This window comes from Puntigrus tetrazona, chromosome 20, assembly GCF_018831695.1.
Source record: "Puntigrus tetrazona isolate hp1 chromosome 20, ASM1883169v1, whole genome shotgun sequence".
NCBI classification, from domain to species: Eukaryota; Metazoa; Chordata; class Actinopteri; order Cypriniformes; family Cyprinidae; genus Puntigrus; species Puntigrus tetrazona.
The window spans coordinates 18,017,986-18,037,251 of NC_056718.1; the positions used below are offsets into that span (position 1 = coordinate 18,017,986).

Genomic DNA, 19,266 nt, shown 5'->3' on the forward strand with positions numbered 1-19,266 from the left:
CACTTCAAATGTTGACTAGAGCATATGAAATTAAAACAAATATTTGTCTCAGTTTATTTATGGAATACCGCTGCCTCCTATTGGACAGAGGTAAGATTTGCATTTCAAGGTACGCTAAAATAATAACTACATGATATATAATTTTCGCTTACAAATGCTTAACTAAAGAACATCTAAACGAAGAAACAAACAAACCCAAAGATTCATTAGGTGGATTTTAATGTAAACATTTATTAAAACACAAAGCACCTACGGCACATTTTAGTTTGAACACCAGTTAAACTGAGGTAGAAATTATTTGTTGTGAAATAAATACAGTACATCATACATTAAGGGGGTGGGATGGGGCAGTTCAAGGAGGAAAATAACTAAAATTATTATTTTTTGCACATAAAAAACATATTTTATCAGTATAACATTGTACACCGTGTTTTGTTACTTTGCTTTTTTTAATAATAAGACTTTATTTAACTGACTTAACTTAAGTTTAAGTCAGATTTTTATCTAATTAGTTTTCGAGACTGCTGAACCCCACAGCATATAGAACAGCACACCCTGACAACAAAATATTTAAACAGGACAATTATGTCCAGGCCTGCAGATGGTATTTAAATTTCAGGAACACAGTATGTATATTCTGTATGAATGTTATTTAAGATAAACAAGAAGCAAACGAGAGTTGGTCCGTTCCTCCAACACAAACCCGTTGCCTGACAACGCCGGGAGCAAAACAAAAGTAGCCTCTTTGTTTCCCTCATCCCTCACCCCTCCAACTCTCCCTCGTTCTAATTTGGGCCAAATCCAGCTTTAATTTGAATGTTTTTGCCTTTCGAAAAACTCATTCCAAACAGTTCCATGTAAACAGGCCAGTTATGCAAAGCCATACAGTACTGCACCTCAGAGGAATGTCGGCTAAGTGGTAGATTATCCTGCAGCAGTAAATTCATTTGTGGGAAAAACCCATTTAGTATCTGAGTTTGATTTAATTTGTAAAAATATTTGCTAGTTAAACTATAAACAGCCTCCCTGAGACTGATATCTGGGATTTAAAAACGTGATTGAGGAAAAAAGAAAAAAAAAAGAAAGGACTTTCCATCGCAATTCTCATGATGCACTAAAATGAGACTATTTTATTTGACAACTTATATTAATAAATACCTCATGGTACTACAGTATATACCAATATATGCTGTGTAAAATCTTTTCAAAATAGTTTTCATTTTTTTTTCTTCAGTTGCCTTTGCACAGCTCCTCTCATAAGCACTGCAGTCAGAACACTGCACAGCACCAATAAGAAGAACGATCCTCCCGCCAGCACAATGAAATGTTCTCCATGCACATCTACAACAGTCTGCCGGTGCACCAGAAAGTCTCTGAACATTGCCTCTAGCTGGCACATAGTACACATGGCCAGGAAGATATGAAAGATCTGATGTCCGTGGCCCAAAATGTCACATCTCCCTGGAAAGAAACGCTCAGGAACGGGACAAGAGAAAAACAGAGCCGCCAACATGAAAAACACCACTTGCAGGGCATGAAACGCCATCACCGGCTCGTCCCAAGATCTGGTGGCCAGGCGGTAAGCTACAGGGCTGATGTCGAGCATGTAAGCCAGGCTGGTGGGAATGATCTGGCAGATCTTCCGGCGGGGAGGGTACGGGCGGCGATAACGAAATTTGGCGTAACAGCAGCTGGTGCAGGACAACCAGGCCAGGACAGCAGCACCGGGCAGAAACACAACACCCACTGGACTCTGCCTCCATGCCGGCTCTGAACAGTAAAAATAGTGGCCTAGTGAGCAGCCATACTGGTAAATAGCTACACCAACGTAGTCTACGAAGAAAAGAGAGTAATGGGCCAGTTCAGAGTGTGACTGCAGCAGGTGGGCGGCCACGCTGAAACTGAGGTAGGTAAGTGATGACAGCCCATACAAAAACAGAGGCAAAGACGCCACGTTGAGCGTCAGCCCCCATGTCCCTGCAAATAAAGAAAACTGGAGTAGAATGACAGGGATTGCCAGCAGGTGTGTCCATACATTGAGCGACTCATTGTGACACTGAAAGAGGCTACAAAAGTAGCTCCGCCATTCCTGGTGCACTGGACGATAGCCTGACAAGATATAGGGCTCGCGAAACAGGCTCGGCACATCAGAGGCACGAACAGTGGCTTGAGGTAAAGGTAGACGGGGCAACCAGTTCGACAAGTGTGGTAACTGACCCAGCTGCTGTAAACTCAAAGTCAGCGTACTCAGACGAGCCAAAACTCCGCTTGACATGGTGAAACTCTGGATCGGTGACAGAAAATGAGCTGCAACAAGAAAACAGCACAAGGATAAATTATATTGACAAATCAGAATGCCACGATTCCTAAGTCTGCCAGACAAAGAGCCAATTCTTACTAAACTAAACCTCTTACGCTTGATAAGTTAATAACTGGCCTGGCTGAACTGATCATTTTATATTCACATTGTGCTCCAAACCAGCATTCAATATTCTAAAACACAAAAAAACGCTGTCTAGGTAGGGAGCTCACTATGTTTTGAGACAGCCATTATTTTCATACTTTGATAATACTAACATGACACCCTTGGTATTTTCTGAATCTACCACTTCTTACGTCACTACATATTGCAGTTATAGCAGACACGGCTTTTAACCAGTTTGCAAAACTCGTTCAGATGACTTATTGATGTACATAAGCACGTAAAATAAGACAAGCATGCTTTTAAACGTGCCTGATCAGATAAAGGGAGAGCAATAATATGTGGCACTTCATACACTTTCAGAACGCCGGAAACTATCTGATAAAAGTGCAACAAAATGAGAAGAAAACCCATACTTCCTATTTTTAAGTAAAAAGGAGTAAATAGTTAGCGTTTATAATAAATTAGCAACCCCTTACCTGTGCGGAACAGGATCAGTCACTCTTCGTTCTTTTCAGTTGCTTTTTTTTTTAAAATACATGGGGTCATATCGACCCAAAGATTAAATCCTGCCCTCAGACATTTTGCATTTTAACCTTGGTAACTGCTATGTGCCTGTCAAAGTCTCCAAAGAGGGACCTGTTGTGCCGGCTCCGTGAATCTAGGCGGGGTTACAAGTAACTCAAATGACTCAGTTCAGTTCACTCACTTCACTGTTCCAATGAGCAAAATGATAAAGGTGAAGAAAAACTGCAAAAACACTTAATTGTACAGCAGCACGATTATAAAACCCATCATAAAACACTGGTTTCCGAAAATAAAATTAGTTGACCAACAGAACCCTTTCTATTAAATTAATTAATTCATTCATTCAGTCAAAAATACAATATGGACATCACATTAGGTTACAGATGTTCGCCGATAGATGGCATTAAAACATTGATAATAGACAACAGTCTATGTTTACGTTACCTTAGATTTTCTCAAATTAATAAAGTATTGCACGTGTCTTGAAAATACACAATTACAAGCATTTTGGAACAATATTGTACTATTATCAGTTATCATCGGCTATCAGAAAAAAATATGGACCCTTGAAGTACTACTGTAGATTTACTTAAAAGAAAATGTATAACCACATTTTAAGTCACCGTTTTCATTTCATTGCATCTTTTCTATACAGTATAAATGAATGGTGACTGAAGATGTTCTGCCTTACATCTACTCTGAAGTAAGAACACCTTATACTGCTAATTATGGTGGCAACTATGAAACTTTTAGACCTGTGTTTAAAATGCAAATTAGCCATAAATAAAATAAATGCCTCAACTAAAACATAAATTTAAAGGGCGTGACCAACAAATTTGTTGTCAGCAACGACCATTATTTCTTGCTACAGGAGAGCTTCGCCTCAAAAACTGTATTTGTTAAGAGCGCATGCGCACCACCACTACACTTTTCGCGCGAAACACTCAAGAGGGCCGGGCGAATCTTCATTCTGTGAATTTGATTGGACGCCGCAATCCAGGAGTCAGAATATGTTAATGAGTCGCCGGCACGTCGTCCAATCAGCACTCGGATTCTAGAGCGAGAGAAGCTTGGTGGCGCGAAAAGACACACAACAGTGCTGAGTCCGACACGAGGCGCTCTCCTCTGGCTATTTCTAAACACTCGTAAAGCTAATACAGAATAAAAAATGGCAGTTGAAGTTGTGGACGATCAGGAAATGAGGGAGGCGCAAAGGGATTATCTGGATTTTCTTGACGATGATGTACGTATAACTGATTTATTATATGTTTATTACATGTTAAACTACAGTCGTCCGTGTAAATTAACGTTATACGAACAAAGACCCACTCGTATAAAGCACGATTTAAATTAATTTAAAAAGTCTGTTTGTTGACAACTTTTTATGTTTGTATATATTTTTTTTTCAGCAAGACCAGGGCATTTATCAGAGCAAAGTACGACAGATGATCAGCGAAAACAAATCAAGGCTCATTGTGAACCTCAACGACCTCCGCCGCCGCAACGAACAGCGAGCAGCCAAGTACGTTCAGCCTTATTTTTCTCTCACACTCTACAGTACAGTGTACACGAGCGTAAACCGTGAGCACGTATTCTTCGAATTAAACTCTATCTGGTCCCCCAGGCTGCAGAATAACGCGTTCGAAGAGCTCCTGGCCTTCCAGCGTGCTCTGAAAGATCTGGTGGCTTCAATAGATGCCACTTACGCCAAGCAGCACGAAGAGTTCTTCGTCGGTCTTGAGGGCAGCTTCGGCAGCAAACACGTCTCTCCTCGAACCCTCACCTCTCGCCTGTTGGGTAGCATGGTGTGTTTGGAGGGCATTGTCACTAAATGTAGGTCCAACTTTACTTATGTACATGAAAACTTTGTATGTTGAATGGTAGGGTCATTGATAACATTCTCTCCTTTTATTCACAGGCTCTTTGGTGCGTCCCAAAGTAGTACGCAGTGTGCACTACTGTCCAGCTACTAAGAAGACTATGGAGCGCAAATACACTGATATGACCTCACTGGATGCCTTTCCTTCAAGTGCCATTTACCCCACAAAGGTACTTTGTCCCACCTGGCTACTTAGATCAGTGGAATAGCACATAGATAATGAAGAAAATAAGTTTTCAAACATTTGGATGCCTCAAATTCGATAATGGCCTTGCAAAGTTTTAATATACGTACATATGCACTTCTAGATATGTATCTGGAATCTGTGGGAGAAATAGTGAGTGTGATATCGTAAAAACAGCACTTTCTTTTAATCTGAACTTAACTGCAGCACACTTTGAGACCCCTGTATGATAATTCCCGGTCTGGATGGTTCATAAATGGTTTTCTGTAATGTTCCCACTCTCTATATTTGATCCATTCAGGATGAGGAGAACAATCCACTGGAGACTGAGTTTGGTCTGTCCATCTATAAGGACCACCAGACCATCACAGTGCAGGAGATGCCTGAGAAAGCCCCTGCCGGTCAGCTGCCCCGCTCTGTGGACATCATCCTGGACAATGACTTGGTGGATGCTGTAAAACCAGGGGATCGTACGCAGGTGATCGGCACCTACCGCTGCCTGCCCGGAAAGAAGGGCGGATTCACCTCGGGCACCTTCAGGTAATGCTGAAATATCAATAAATGTAAAATCAGTTTTACTGCAAAATCGTTATTTATAATGTATAAACATTATTTGCCACAGCTGTGATAAGTTTTCTTTCCGATGTGCGTTTGTTCAGGACCATCATGATCGCCTGTCACGTCAAACAGATGAGCAAAGAAGTCTCACACTATTTCTCTGCAGATGATGTGGCCAAAATCAAAAGCTTCTGCAAAACTCGCTCTAAGGTAAGGGGATGGAACGTGTCTAGGACTTGGACATGTAAGCTTGCCTAGTGCATCACTAATTCAGACACAAGTGTTTTGTAAAGTTATGTTTTGTTAATATGAATGATATTTCTACTCCTTTAGACGGTGTTTGATCAGTTGGCTCGCTCCCTGGCCCCCAGTATTCATGGTCACGAGTACATAAAGAAGGCCATCCTGTGTATGCTTTTAGGAGGGGTGGAGAAGGTTTTGGAGAATGGCTCACGCATTAGAGGAGACATCAATGTGCTTCTCATAGGTATTCATTTGCTTAGATTTGCACAGACAATGCTTCAGACTTTTCTAGAACTTTTCAGTTCTTTATGTTTTTGGGGTCTGTTCTTCACATACCCAGAAGATGGCGCTATTCGTCCATTTAACGAGTTTTAAAACAATAACAGATTATTATAATTTGTTTTATAAATGTACATACTGATTATCATGGAAAATCTGTGGCACTGATTTAAAAAAACCCATTAATCTGATAAAATATTATTCGGGGTGTTATTCTTGATAACTTTAAACTTAATAAATATGCATAAAATGCTTAGTAAATGTACACGTTTAAATTCAACATAAATGTCTCTATTTCTCAGGTGACCCTTCAGTGGCTAAGTCCCAGCTGCTCCGGTACGTTCTGCACACTGCTCCTCGTGCCATTCCCACCACAGGCCGAGGCTCATCGGGTGTAGGTCTGACCGCAGCCGTCACCACTGACCAAGAGACAGGTACTGCGTTTCACACGCGCCGTCAACATAAGAAACCAGAGGCTCGTTAATAACAGCTTTGCGTATTTTAGCTATTCTTGTGTCCGTCTTACAGGTGAGCGACGTCTCGAGGCTGGTGCCATGGTTTTGGGGGATCGCGGTGTGGTGTGCATTGATGAGTTTGACAAGATGTCAGATATGGATCGCACTGCTATCCATGAGGTCATGGAACAGGGCCGCGTCACCATCGCCAAGGCTGGCATCCATGCTCGACTGAACGCCCGCTGCAGCGTCCTAGCGGCTGCCAACCCTGTCTACGGCCGAGTAAGTGCTTCATTTGGCGTTCTAAAAATCTCAAATCTCAGGGTAAAATGGATTGCATAATTTCATAATATTATTCTTAATAAGTATCCAATTGAGTTCAGGCAATCGGACTTGATAGAACAAGGATCTGGATTGTAGTTGATGCAGATAGAAGCTAGTCTTTTCATAATTTCTGTCTCTTTGTCTGCAGTACGATCAGTATAAGACCCCCATGGAGAACATCGGTCTGCAGGACTCCCTGCTGTCTCGTTTTGATTTGCTCTTCATCATGCTGGATCAGATGGACCCAGAGCAGGACCGTGAGATCTCTGACCACGTCTTGCGCATGCACCGCTACAGAGATCCTCATGAGCAGGATGGAGAGGGTACAAGCTAATACAGAGAACATTTTATACTAGATATTGTGCCATTTCTGTGCAAATAGCTTCATCAGATGGAGTTGCTGAGAGATAGAATAACAAAGTATTTTAACGTTTGTTTGTTTCAGCTTTTTCTCTTGGTGGTACAATCGATGCACTCGCCACTGAAGACCCTGATGTAACTCAGGAGGAAGAGGAGGAGCTTCAAGTGTACGAGAAGCACAATCCTCTTCTCCATGGCAGCAAAAAACTCAAGTAAGGAGAAGTGCTTACTTCTTCTCTAAGACAAGGAATAACTCAGATCAGATTATGTCTGCTTTACGGTGTTGCCACATGGCATTAAACACAACCCTGTGTTTTTATTTTTGTTGGAACCAAGATATATTTAGCGTTAAGTAATGAATTACAGAACTGATTTGAAATAGTAAGACACAGACTGTTTTTTTGTTGTCTTTTTAGGGACAGAGTGGTCAGTAAAGCGTTCATGAGGAAATACATCCACGTTGCCAAGGCTCTTTCTCCTGTTCTTACTCAAGAGGCAGCCAATCACATCGCAGAGGAGTACTCACGACTGCGCAGCCAGGAGCAGCTGGGCTCTGACATTGCTCGGGTAAATACAGATGCATTTACAAACTCAACAAGCTTATGCGTTGGCTTGCTGGTCAGGTGTTAGTAAATACTTTGTAAAAGCGTTTATGCTGTCGGGTAGCTAATTGGATGAATCTGTGCTGTGTTTTGTCCTCAGACATCACCGGTCACTGCTAGAACCCTGGAGACTTTGATCCGTCTGTCTACGGCTCACGCCAAAGCTCGCATGAGCAAAGTTGTGGAGATGGTGGACACAGAAGTTGCTGTGGAGCTTGTGCAGTTTGCCTATTTCAAGAAGGTATATATGTTTGTATATATTTTAGCTCATTTATCCCCCCTGTTTTTTGAAAGATATAGGTACCGTATTGATTTACATAGCGTTTATAGATCCCTACTTATTTGTTGTTTTTATGTCGCACTTTAGTTAATTTCATATCTTTTAAATGAGTGAATTCAAGCATTATTTCCAATTTCTTAGGTTTTGGAGAAAGAACGTAAACGCGCTAGAAATGGAGAGCAAGATGAAGCCTCGGAGGAGGAGGAAGATGAAGTACAAGACACACCTCGAACACAGAGAAAAAGGTCTAGTGTTATTTTAGGATAACGTGAAAATTATAAATTTTGCAAAATGCAATACTGTTCAAAACATTTGAAAATACTGTTCAATACTGTTTGTATTTTTACGTTTTTGTCACTTATATTCACCAAGGCTGCAATATCCTGAAATTATATTATAATTTTAACAAACAAATGTAGTTTTTAGATATCTTTGAACGCATTTTATATCTTTAAACGAATTTATAGAGTGACTTTTCTCCACTTTTTCCTGTAGGAGGCGCCATTCAGAGCGCAGACCATCTCAGGGCAGCGAGCCGTATGACCCGTATGACTTTAATACTGAGACTGATGTACCACAAAGTAAGCTAAATCAACAGAAACATTCCGTATGTTATACTGAGTGGGTTCAATTTATTCTTAAGGAATATTCTTTTGTTCTCAGTTCAGTCCCCTGCTCCTGCGAGGCAGGATGATGAGCCGATGGACGCTCCGGATCAGAACGGTCACACAGAGTTGTCTGATGGCAGGTGAGCATTCAGGGTTTGTCTGCTGAGATTTCTCGGAATCTCTACACTCAGCAATTTTTAAACGGTTCTCACATTCTTTTGAAGTCCCGTTTCTGATTAAGTTCTGAACAGAAACCGCGCCGCTTGCAGGAGGGCTGATTGTTTCAGATGCTGCATGTCTGACGCACCGTGTGTGTTTTTGCTTTAGGTTGAAGGAGTTCAAAACCGCATTGCTAGAGGTGTTCCGCTCTTCTCATGCTCAGTCGGTGGGCATGATCGCTCTGATGGAAGGCATCAACAAGAGCTGCCCATCTCAGTTTAAAGAACCTGAGGTCCGTGCCGCCCTCAGCCGCATGCAGGACGACAACCAGGTTATGGTTGCTGATGACATCATATTCCTTATATAAATGTAGTTTTTGGAGAATGAGAGAAATGAAAAAGTTCAAGCGTAGATCAGTTTCAGAGTATTTTCAATATGCGTGCAATGTTTATTTCCATATTTTTGTACATGCAGACATATCCACGTATTTCTTAATGTTTCACTCGAGACATTTTCATAAGATTTTTCCTACTTTCATCTTTTCACATGCTTGTTACGTTAAAAAGCAATTCAGTTACAATCTTGCCAAAACATTTTAAGTTATTGGTTTTACTCTGTAATATTCATTTGCTTGTTTATTTGCTTTTTTAAGACTTGGCGAATAATTTTCCCGAAAATGACCTTTTCATTTGGTTTTATATTTTTCTTAAAAAGAGCTTGGACCAGCGTCTGCAGATTTTATTTCATGCATTTTATTTTTTTCATTTTAAAACTTGTAAATAATGATTTATTGTTAACAAAATAAACAACCGAGGATGTAAAAAAAAACTGGTGTCAGAATAATGTTCAGTAATATACTTTAGAATACAGTTGTTTAGTTAGAATTGTGGCCTCCACAAACATTGAGCTGTGGTGCTCAAGCAGGAGATGCAGGTTTCAATCTCCCCCATCTCAATACTTTTCGTGTCCTGTCTATTCTTCCTTTGTCAATAAAAAGTGGCCAAAAGGCCACTCATTCTCATTGTCTTAACGGTATTTTTCTGTAATATACAAAAAGACCAATGACTAAAATCTAGCTTTGCATAAATCTCTGCTCTTTTACGTAACACCGAAAAGCCACATAACTTCAAACTAGTCATGCATTAGACATTCTCAGTCTTCACAGTTACTGTTTACCCTCATTGCCCTTTCAGTCTAGTGTGGGTAGAGTCTGTCTGTCTGATTTAAATGCAAAGTGCATCTCCTCACTTATGTGCTTTTCTGTTAGAGCTGCTTCAAGATGCATCTTTTTTACTCTCCAGCTTACTGGTTCTTTAAAACTTGTGACTGTAACTTCTATGTTTGTGTGGGAGCTGGAGAAACCTTAGTAGGGGGCAAAACTTTTTTTGTGGAGAACGAAAATATATGTTGGCATGCTGCCGTTGAGGGTATTGCAGACGACAACAATGAAAAATATATATTTTGAAGAATGTTTGGGGAGCCATGCAAACAGACTGACAGCTATTATACAGTAGAAGGCCAAAAGTGAGGTTTCAGGTTTGAAATGAAATGCGGGAAATGGTTCTTGCTGTACATTAAACGTACCATTGTTATTTTTCTCATCTGCTCGTACTGTTCTAAGAATGACTCAGGAGATGCTATCATATGTCTGTGGTCGTGCTAATGTTGGCTGTTCCAATGCACTGTTTCAAGAACCGAGTCAGCACCTCCGTGACCTAAATTAGTGGGGGTGTATAAGAACACTGTGTAAGGCTACAAGTGTCAGTCAGTGTATCTGGGACAAATTTAACACTGATTCACCTACAACCCTTTCAAGAGCGCTCTAGATGAGCTTTAGAGGTAACGCTTTAGGTCTTTGTTAACATTAATAAAGCTGTTCCAAAGAAGATTCAATACTATTCATATTAATATTTCTTCCTTTTAATTTCAACAGCATTTTATTTAGAATGGAGAATAATTGTTTAATTTAATGGAGGTTATGCTGTGTAGTAAAACATTTTTATTTATATAAGTATGTTTTCTCAAATATTGTGTGAAGGTCTCCCTACATTGGTCAGAAAGAAGCGAGGGCCCAGAAAAGCGCTATATAAATGTAAAGAATTATTACTAAGATTAGACATCTTGGGTTTTTTAAGCGCATGGCCACAATCCACATGACGGACCTGTATATGGATTAGATCACATGTATATGGGTCACTTTGTCTTACATTATCAGCCAAAACCCCATCCTTTAGAACCCAATCAACATGTCCTGTCAAGGCTGCTGACCCATATAAAGTGCATCTCATTGCACTGCTGGTGTAGAAATGTGCTATTCAGAAGTCCGCTGCACAATATGTGGGTGAAACATGAGAGCGTGGGAGGACACAGAATTAAGTGTTCGATTAAACATATAGTGAAACAGAAGAACGTCTTCTAGCCCACGTGGAAAAAAAAAAACATTGCAAAAAGACATGCGTTGCAGGTTGGACTTGATTGCCACTGAGTTCAAGGATCTCAAGATGACTATCTATAATACTCTAGATTTGGCTCTATACATCAAGATCAGGAAGTTTGAGGCTTTCTCACCAGCCCATATAAACAGAAGAAAAATAGATGCAGGGCTCAGTCACTCACTGGACCAACTCTGAAGGGAACTAATCAAGGAGCTTACATTTTTATTCTGAAGATGCAACTCTCAATGGTGAGTTTGTCACACAAGTTAATTAAAATTTAATGTTTAATGTCTTTAATAGTTTATTTTTTTACTTTAAGCAAGTGTAAGAAAGAAATAATCTACTTGAATTTGAAATCGGACTTGCAGGACCAAACATATTTGACTTGCAGGCTTTTGGTTGATTTTGATTCATTTTTCTAGGTGATGACATTTCAATTTAACTTACATTAAAGTCAAATACCCAGTATATCTCAGCTCAGAAATGTCTAATGTGACCTAAAATAAATGAAGGCTATCATAAAAAATTAAGAGCTTTTATGTTTAGGCAAATGAACAATATGAAAACTAAACATTCAAGCGACACACTGCACTTCTCTTGGTCTCCATCTCCTCAGGTTTTCAGAGCTGTGCTGCTGCTTTATCTGCTTGCCTTGTTATTAAATCCTGCTGCTTCTGAGAAAAAGTGAAAAAGAAAAAGAAAACCGAAGTGTCAAAAGAAAGGAAAGTGGGTCATCTTGGATCCATCTCTGAGCCTCTCGACGATTCCCCCGCAGTCTCCAAGCAGATCTTTATCACCATGGACTTACGAGTGAGTCTGTGATCTACTAAATCTTTACAGCTGTTCACTTCAATCTCATATGTGTGATATGCAGAGGATCTTGTACTCGACTCTTTTGTACCCGAATTTTTATCGATCTTTCAATTTAGAGAATCCTATGACGATTCACGAATCCCATCCACAATTTCTGAGGCAAAATGTGAAAAAAGAGGCTGCTTAACCAAAGATGGGGAGGAAGACTTGGGACTGGAATCTAAACCCATCAACTATCAGATCATCGTCTTGAAGAGAGTGAAGAAAAAAAATTCGAAGAACTACACCCTTCAGCTAGAGACTAAAGAAATTAGTCTGGGCTGTACATGCGTTCTACCCGTCGTCGTGCCTCAGAATTAGTTCTGTACTCTTACTGTATTAAATATTGTTATTATATCTAATCTGCTTATAGGTGCAACAAGCGTCTGTGGCTCTTTTCAACAGCTTTATATTTATTATCTTTGATTAATTAAATATGTTTTTCTTTGCTTTATAATGGTCAGTTTCAGTGCTATAACTGTATTAATAAGACAAGATCAAATGCAAAAAAAAAAAAAAAATCGTTGGTTTAGTTAAGAGAAGCATTTATTTGATTCGAACTAGAGAATTTAGTCATCTGGAAATTACAAACACAGGGAGGATTTACATTCCATTTTCTCACCAAATCTGGTCGATTAACAACAATTCTGAGCATTGCACATACGACAGCTCTTCTGACGCTGCAGACACCAACATCAAACTTCTATTTCTTCGTAAAATAAATGACTAGAATAAAGCTCAGTGACATGCCAAAGCAAAGTGCACCATTCATATCTAAAACTATTTCCCAAATCCAAAGAGGATCTTTTTGTCACACCTGAGTGATATCATTCTTCATTTCTGAGATGCCGCTTATGTGTTTTCCTACTGATGAGCATCATAATACAAATATAATGATTGAAAAAAAGCTAAATGTGCTTTTGAGTTGTGCTTAAAGTGTCACTGTGCTCCACTTTTAATGTATCTGAGAGGGTTATGAGAATTTACTAGTATTCATTTGATCATATTTTTACCTCACAACTGGAAATGTGACAGATAATGTGATAGATAAACCTCTAGTCACCTGATTACAGATGCTTAATATATTACACAAGCATGCCTGAGGTTCTATGAAACCCTATTATTGAATATTAATATCAAATGATAATTAAAGAAGCATGAGCCAAAGCCTCATTAGATGGCACGTGTTTTGGAAAAAGATGCTTTTGTGATACTGCCATTAGTGAAGTGTGACTTTAATATGTAGTTTATGTTAACGTATTCATCTGTACTGGTTATGGAGGTTATAAAAAGCATCTCTTCATCAATTTTTCTATCTGTCCTCTTCGAGTCATTTCTAAAGATCGGTTTGGTATATTCGTTCTTTTTCTCTGAAGCAACCTTCCGGGCTCTGCCAAGCAACATACCCTTAGTGCACCTTGCATTGTCATCTAGACAATATCTTTCTGTTTTTTAATAATATTAAGTAGTTTTGATGTTGTTAAACCTCACAAAAGCTTGGTGTGTTGCAAATTGTCATTATCAATGTCCAATATGTCCCCTTTTTTGAGATGTATTGGCTACCGTTTGCTTTATTTTCTCTTCATCTCCCTTGACTATAGTCAAAGCAGTCCCGCGCAGCAGGCGCTCCTCTACCGGCAGGCCTCCTCTTTCAGCTCTTTGTTCTTCCTCACCTCCTCTGCGTGTTTGTCCTAAATAGACACACAAAAAGAAAACATGCTCGACCTGTGTTCATGCATAGTGGGCCCGAGGGAAGCTAAATACAGTGGCACAAACAAACTGGAGAAACAACTCACCCCTTTGTAATGCAATATTCATACTGATTCTATAATTAGACTGGGAAGGGACTCAGATGCACAAAGCCCACTGAATGTGGAATTGTCACAGAAATTCAGCACACTTTATTATTATGATTATTTTCTGACGCAAGGGTCTCCAACACGTCGCTCGCGAGTAGCTCGCAAAAACATATGCTTGACATATCGGCCTGAGGTTACTTTAATCATCCCGTTCTTTATCCCCATCTTTAAATTATAGTTGAATTCATTTTCGATTATCATTTGGAAAACTCACATTAAATACTACTCAAAGGTAGTCAGTAAGCTGGTCATAAAGTAGACCAATTTTTTTTTTATCAGTTTAGCCTACTTAAATCATCACAACATGCCAAAACTAAAATATATAGATATAGCTTGCAACTAAAACAGTTCAGGCTTGTAAAAACTTTTAAATCCCATATTTGGAGCGCACTCTGCAGGACGCGGAGGCACCAGTGCAATCACTTGCATATTTTTTAGTGGAAACAAGGCTTTTTTTTCCAGATAACTAATGTTAACTGTAAAGGGTCTACTTTTATTTCTGTGCACTCACAGTATCAACAAAATATTGTGTTTTTACAAAATAAAGAAAACAAATATCATGTGCTTTCTGCCTTCTCCTATTGAAGCGGAAAGCCTTTCACAGAAAGTCACCGAAACTCAGCGAAACAGGCGAGGGAGATGGCGAGTCATATTCATATTTGCGAGACTAAGAACACACATTTTTTTTTATTAGTAAATAGGCCTAATTCAAATATCTCATTATTTCCCCTCTGAACATTCATGGTAATTACTTTACTATTGCGTGCATCTAAACCCAGAAGAGTTCAGCTGAGGCAACTCTCTGCTGCTACTTTTATCATAAAACTTAACAATGTTTTAACAGTTTGGATTGATAATTAATAGATTCAAGTATTGTAACATTGGTAGCTCTCAGCTACTTTCAATTTTAAAAAAGTAGCTCCCGAATGAAAAAGGTTAGAGACGTTTAATCTATAAATAATTAAACTTTTTTTAGAGAGAGAAATTATCACTTTTATTCAGTAAAGATGCATTAAATTGTTATGATGTAAAAAATAACCAAATAAATGCTAAAATGCAAAAAAAAAAAATTACTACTTCACTATTTTTATTACTTTAAATTAGATTTCATTACATTTTAAAATATTCAAAAACAGAAAACAGTTATTTTAAATTAAAATATTTGTTTGTACTACTAAAACTATAATATATATATATATATATATATATATATATATATATATATATATATATATATATATATATATATATATATATATATATACACTAAATATATATTCATAATTTTATCTATTTTTCAATAAAAAGCAGCTTTAGTGAGCAAATGTTATTTTTTTATATTAACTACTACTATTTTTACTCTTATTAAAAAAGGCAGCATTGGTACTTTAAAGATACTTTAAACGTATTTTAAATTGGTTTTGACTTTGTATAGAAAATTATATGAAGGTGAAAGAAAAAAAAAGGTTTCCATATTTTATTGTGATTTTTTTTTTTTTTTTTTTAAGTAAACGTACTTAGTAGAGTTGAACGTTTAAGCTATGCATAGTCAAATGAAATATATTTTCATGAGAAATAATCTTTAAATTATTTATTTGTACTGTTTAAAAAAATAAAGCAATTCATATTGACTAAAAGCTGTAATAAAGTACTTTAAAGCCCTGTAGGCAGGCAGATCGTACCTTTTCCTGTAGTCGCTCCAGCATAGCGGCAAGCAAAGCCTCACGGTTCTCTTTGTTGGCCTCCATCTTCTGCTCCAACTTTTCTTTAGCGTTCTTAATGAAGTTGTTGTTCTCCTCAAAGGCCTTCTGGATGACCTCTCTCTCGTGCTCCCTCTTCTCTGCAAGATGCTTTAACATCTCAGCCTCCTGAAACTGGAGAGAAATATTCTGTTTCAGCATCAAAATCAAACCAGAGAGAGAGGGATGGTTTGGGTGTAAAGTCCAACCTTCCGCCTCTCCTCAGCGGCTCCCAGTTTCTTCTGGATCTCCTCCAGTGAGGGGTCTTTACGCTGGGGCATGGATGTGTTCAGCTCAGGCACACCATCAAAAGAGGGGGGTTTCAGGATCACCTCAAACGCCTGGCCCGAGGCCCGCTTGTTCAGCTCGATGACCTCCATATCTTTGATCACACACCAGTTGAGATCCACCACATCTTTAAGAATAATCACACAAGAATCTGTATTAAAGTTATAGTGGTACAGATGTGTCTAAATACCAGCGAGTAATGTTTTATTATTTACCCTCAGCCTTGTATGTGGGGTTTTCCGCAGGGTTTGAGCTGATGCAGGAGCACAGCAGTGACACTAGAGGGAGCTCCTTCACCTTGTCTCGATATGCTAGGAGACGAGGAGAAACAAGTAAGTACGTTTCTTGTAAACACGAACAAATGCTCTAATTCTGTCTTGATTCTGATCTTACTTGGTTTGCATGCAGAAAATAAACAAGTTAAAACTACATTAAAGCAGTAGTAGGCGATCTTTAACGCTTGAAATGTCTCAGATACCCGGCAGATGTCAATAAGTTGCCCGTATTTCAAACAATACTGCAAGTTTATGCGTGTAATTAGCATAATTACCTTGAATATAATGTACACTGTTTATGATTAAATCGTCTATGAAATGCTTACATATAAAAACATAATCACTTTTAAATCGCGTTTGCCATCGCGCATTAGACAAGTAAAACAATTTAAGGCGCAACGGATTTCTCATAAAATCAACCAATGATGTGATTATTGGGGCGGAACTACTATGATTGCTTGGCCAATGGGAGTTTGGGGGAGTGTTCAGGAAACCTGTTTGGAAACCAGTTCATTGCAAATAAATAGTGTATTTCAAATAGATAATAATAACAAGAATACAAAAATTAAAAAATACATTACTATTGAACCGCAGATGGACAATTCTGACAATTTCTGTCACAAGCGTCACAGTTTTCATTCAAAATATAATTTATCTTTTCATTCAAAATTGTTTTCTAAAGAACAAACAAAGCTATTATGGGTTTGGAACGAGGGGGGAATAACATTTTGGGAGGAAGTAACCCTTTAACATTTCAGTTGAAGAGGAAAAATCATGGCCTGCAGGGGAACCTGCAAAAATTGAATTTGATTATGGAGGCTTTAGAGTTTGGAAATCAGGGAGGACTTCTGTAACTTACCTGCCAAGGTCATGTTTAAGCAGTATTGTGTGTTGTTTACAACCTTTCACTCTGTCCTGTTTAGAGAGAGGAAGAGAGTATTAGGAAAGTGTGTGTTTTTAGTCCACTGCACAAGGATAAAACACTCTAACCTAAAGTAAATGCTCAGACACATTCATTAATTAAAATAATACAGTACATAAAAAAAAAAGTTAAATGCAGATCCATTGTGCATGTGATGTCTGAAAGGAGCTTCTTGTGTTGAGATGTGGCGGGACACTTGGTGAGAGAGGAGCATGAATTCAGATGAGGAGCAGCAGGGAGTGTCACGCACAATCTACGTATTGTTACTCTGCCTCAAAGCCGCCACTTACCACAATACAAAACCATTTTAGAAAACAATAAACATCAGACATTACATGAATCCTAAAACCACGAGTAAAACTGACATGTAACCTTGACGGGTTATACGGAGACACCCCACAAAGAGAAAAGCACTGCCCTGCCCTGTTCATACATAAACACACACTACTTTTATCCTTTTTTGTATAATTGTTTTTTTCCCTGCTTTTCGGTTACTGTATTTGTCACTATATTCTCTGTTACAAAACAAACTGATACCGAAGCTTTACGTAATTGTTGCCCCAAATGGCAAATACCCATAACGTCGGGCTAAACACATGTAAAAATCCGCTATCAAAAGACTACGTTAATACAAAACACAATAATAAAGTCCAACCCTAATCACTGCAGCATGTGTGAAATGTTGCTTACTGCTTCTTGCCTTGGCATGACATAATCTAGTGCAATTATGTCATCTTTTAACACATCACTGCGTATAGACACAGATTCAGATACATTTGCAATACATTCCCATTTTAATGCATATAAAGTTGCTTCGCATACATTATAGATGCATGCTATAAGAACACTGAGTTCCCTTCTGGACCTCTGGTGCAGCGTATATAGTCTTAAATCAAAGGTAATCTTTTTCATTTTAATAAACAATGCAAGTCAAATCGGCAAAACATCAGAGCGAAGCGAGTCTCCTCTCATTTGATTTTGTGATGCTCACACTTACCTTTTCTCCTTGATGAGGTGTTGTCCCTATCTCCCCCCTCTCTTTCTTTCTGTCTCTTTCTCTCTCCCTGGTATCCTCTTTTTCACCTCCCTCTCTTTTGCTCTGTGCCTGCTGCTCCTCGGATACAAGAGCTCAGCAGCATCAGCAGCAGCACCCCTCCTACCGCATGACATCATCTTCCAGCGCTGCTATTGGACGAGGTGAGTGGCAGAGCACGGTGGGCCAGCGTTTCTCCATCACTGTGAAGGACGTGGGGCGTTAACTCTTTGTGCTTTACTGCAGGTGTCCATGCAAAATAGAGGACGGGTGTTTTCCAGCGCACACTGTAGATGACAAAAAAGAATTACAAAAGACAGGGGTTAGAATTTACTTTACTGTAATATCAAATGTAATTGTAGAATAATATTAAGAAGTATTAGTACTAATAATGCAACAAAAACAAAAAACTGCATTACACTATACCATAGTGCTGTACTAAATCAATATAACAAAATATTACATTATGTATTACATAGGTTTCGGATAAATGGTGTGGAGAATGTAATCAAATTTTATTATATTATGACAAATAATAAAAATACTGAAAAAATATATTTGAAAAAATCTGTTTAGATCAGACATTACTATTTTGCTACTATTTTATCCTGTATTTATCCAAAATAAATTATATTACCACCTATGGTTTATAGAACAGCGTTATAATATATTGTATTTTTTATAAAAAAAAATCAGAATATATATATATATATATATATATATATATATATATATATATATATACAGATATATATACATTTACATACATTGAGATTGAAGTACTGAAGTCTGTTGCTTTTTACAGTGTAGAATAAAGTTATATATTATATTAATTGTACACAAATGTATTATTAATAATAATAATAATCCAAACAAAATACAAAACATGTTGTTTTTATTTTATTTTACATATTTTACCTAATAAAAATTATTTCATATCCTAGAAAAGTGATTTTGGAGAATATTTATTATATTATATTAT

At 38.2% G+C, this 19,266-nt stretch overlaps 4 protein-coding genes across 4 annotated transcripts; 2 read left to right on the plus strand and 2 right to left on the minus strand.

Moving 5' to 3' along the window:
* Positions 1-233: 233 nt before the first annotated feature.
* Positions 234-3,591, minus strand: paqr8 (progestin and adipoQ receptor family member VIII). The gene is made up of 2 exons (XM_043219850.1): positions 2,902-3,591; positions 234-2,307 (listed from the first exon to the last, which is right to left on the minus strand). Exon 2 carries the CDS (start codon positions 2,273-2,275, stop codon positions 1,217-1,219), a length of 1,059 nt encoding a protein of 352 aa, XP_043075785.1. The 5' UTR covers positions 2,276-2,307; positions 2,902-3,591; the 3' UTR covers positions 234-1,216.
* A 43-nt stretch (positions 3,592-3,634) lies between these two features.
* mcm3 (minichromosome maintenance complex component 3) lies at positions 3,635-10,855 on the plus strand. Its single transcript, XM_043219849.1, has 18 exons — positions 3,635-3,653; positions 3,822-4,193; positions 4,360-4,472; positions 4,575-4,783; positions 4,869-4,999; positions 5,315-5,553; positions 5,673-5,781; positions 5,905-6,058; positions 6,396-6,527; positions 6,622-6,830; positions 7,021-7,195; positions 7,318-7,444; positions 7,649-7,799; positions 7,935-8,075; positions 8,256-8,359; positions 8,610-8,695; positions 8,778-8,862; positions 9,050-10,855. The coding sequence occupies exons 2-18, from the start codon at positions 4,119-4,121 to the stop codon at positions 9,246-9,248; spliced, it is 2,439 nt and encodes an 812-aa protein (XP_043075784.1). The 5' UTR covers positions 3,635-3,653; positions 3,822-4,118; the 3' UTR covers positions 9,249-10,855.
* Positions 10,856-11,144: 289 nt separating this feature from the next.
* il17a/f3 (interleukin 17a/f3) lies at positions 11,145-13,475 on the plus strand. Its single transcript, XM_043219853.1, is given in 3 exon segments — positions 11,145-11,564; positions 11,933-12,126; positions 12,246-13,475. Coding segments are annotated over 3 exon segments (453 nt in total). The 5' UTR covers positions 11,145-11,549; the 3' UTR covers positions 12,490-13,475.
* Positions 12,697-18,381, minus strand: stmn4 (stathmin-like 4). Its single transcript, XM_043219852.1, has 6 exons — positions 18,249-18,381; positions 17,189-17,244; positions 16,270-16,365; positions 15,976-16,181; positions 15,710-15,901; positions 12,697-13,859 (listed from the first exon to the last, which is right to left on the minus strand). The coding sequence occupies exons 2-6, from the start codon at positions 17,199-17,201 to the stop codon at positions 13,800-13,802; spliced, it is 567 nt and encodes a 188-aa protein (XP_043075787.1). The 5' UTR covers positions 17,202-17,244; positions 18,249-18,381; the 3' UTR covers positions 12,697-13,799.
* Between the last annotated feature and the right edge of the window lie 885 nt (positions 18,382-19,266).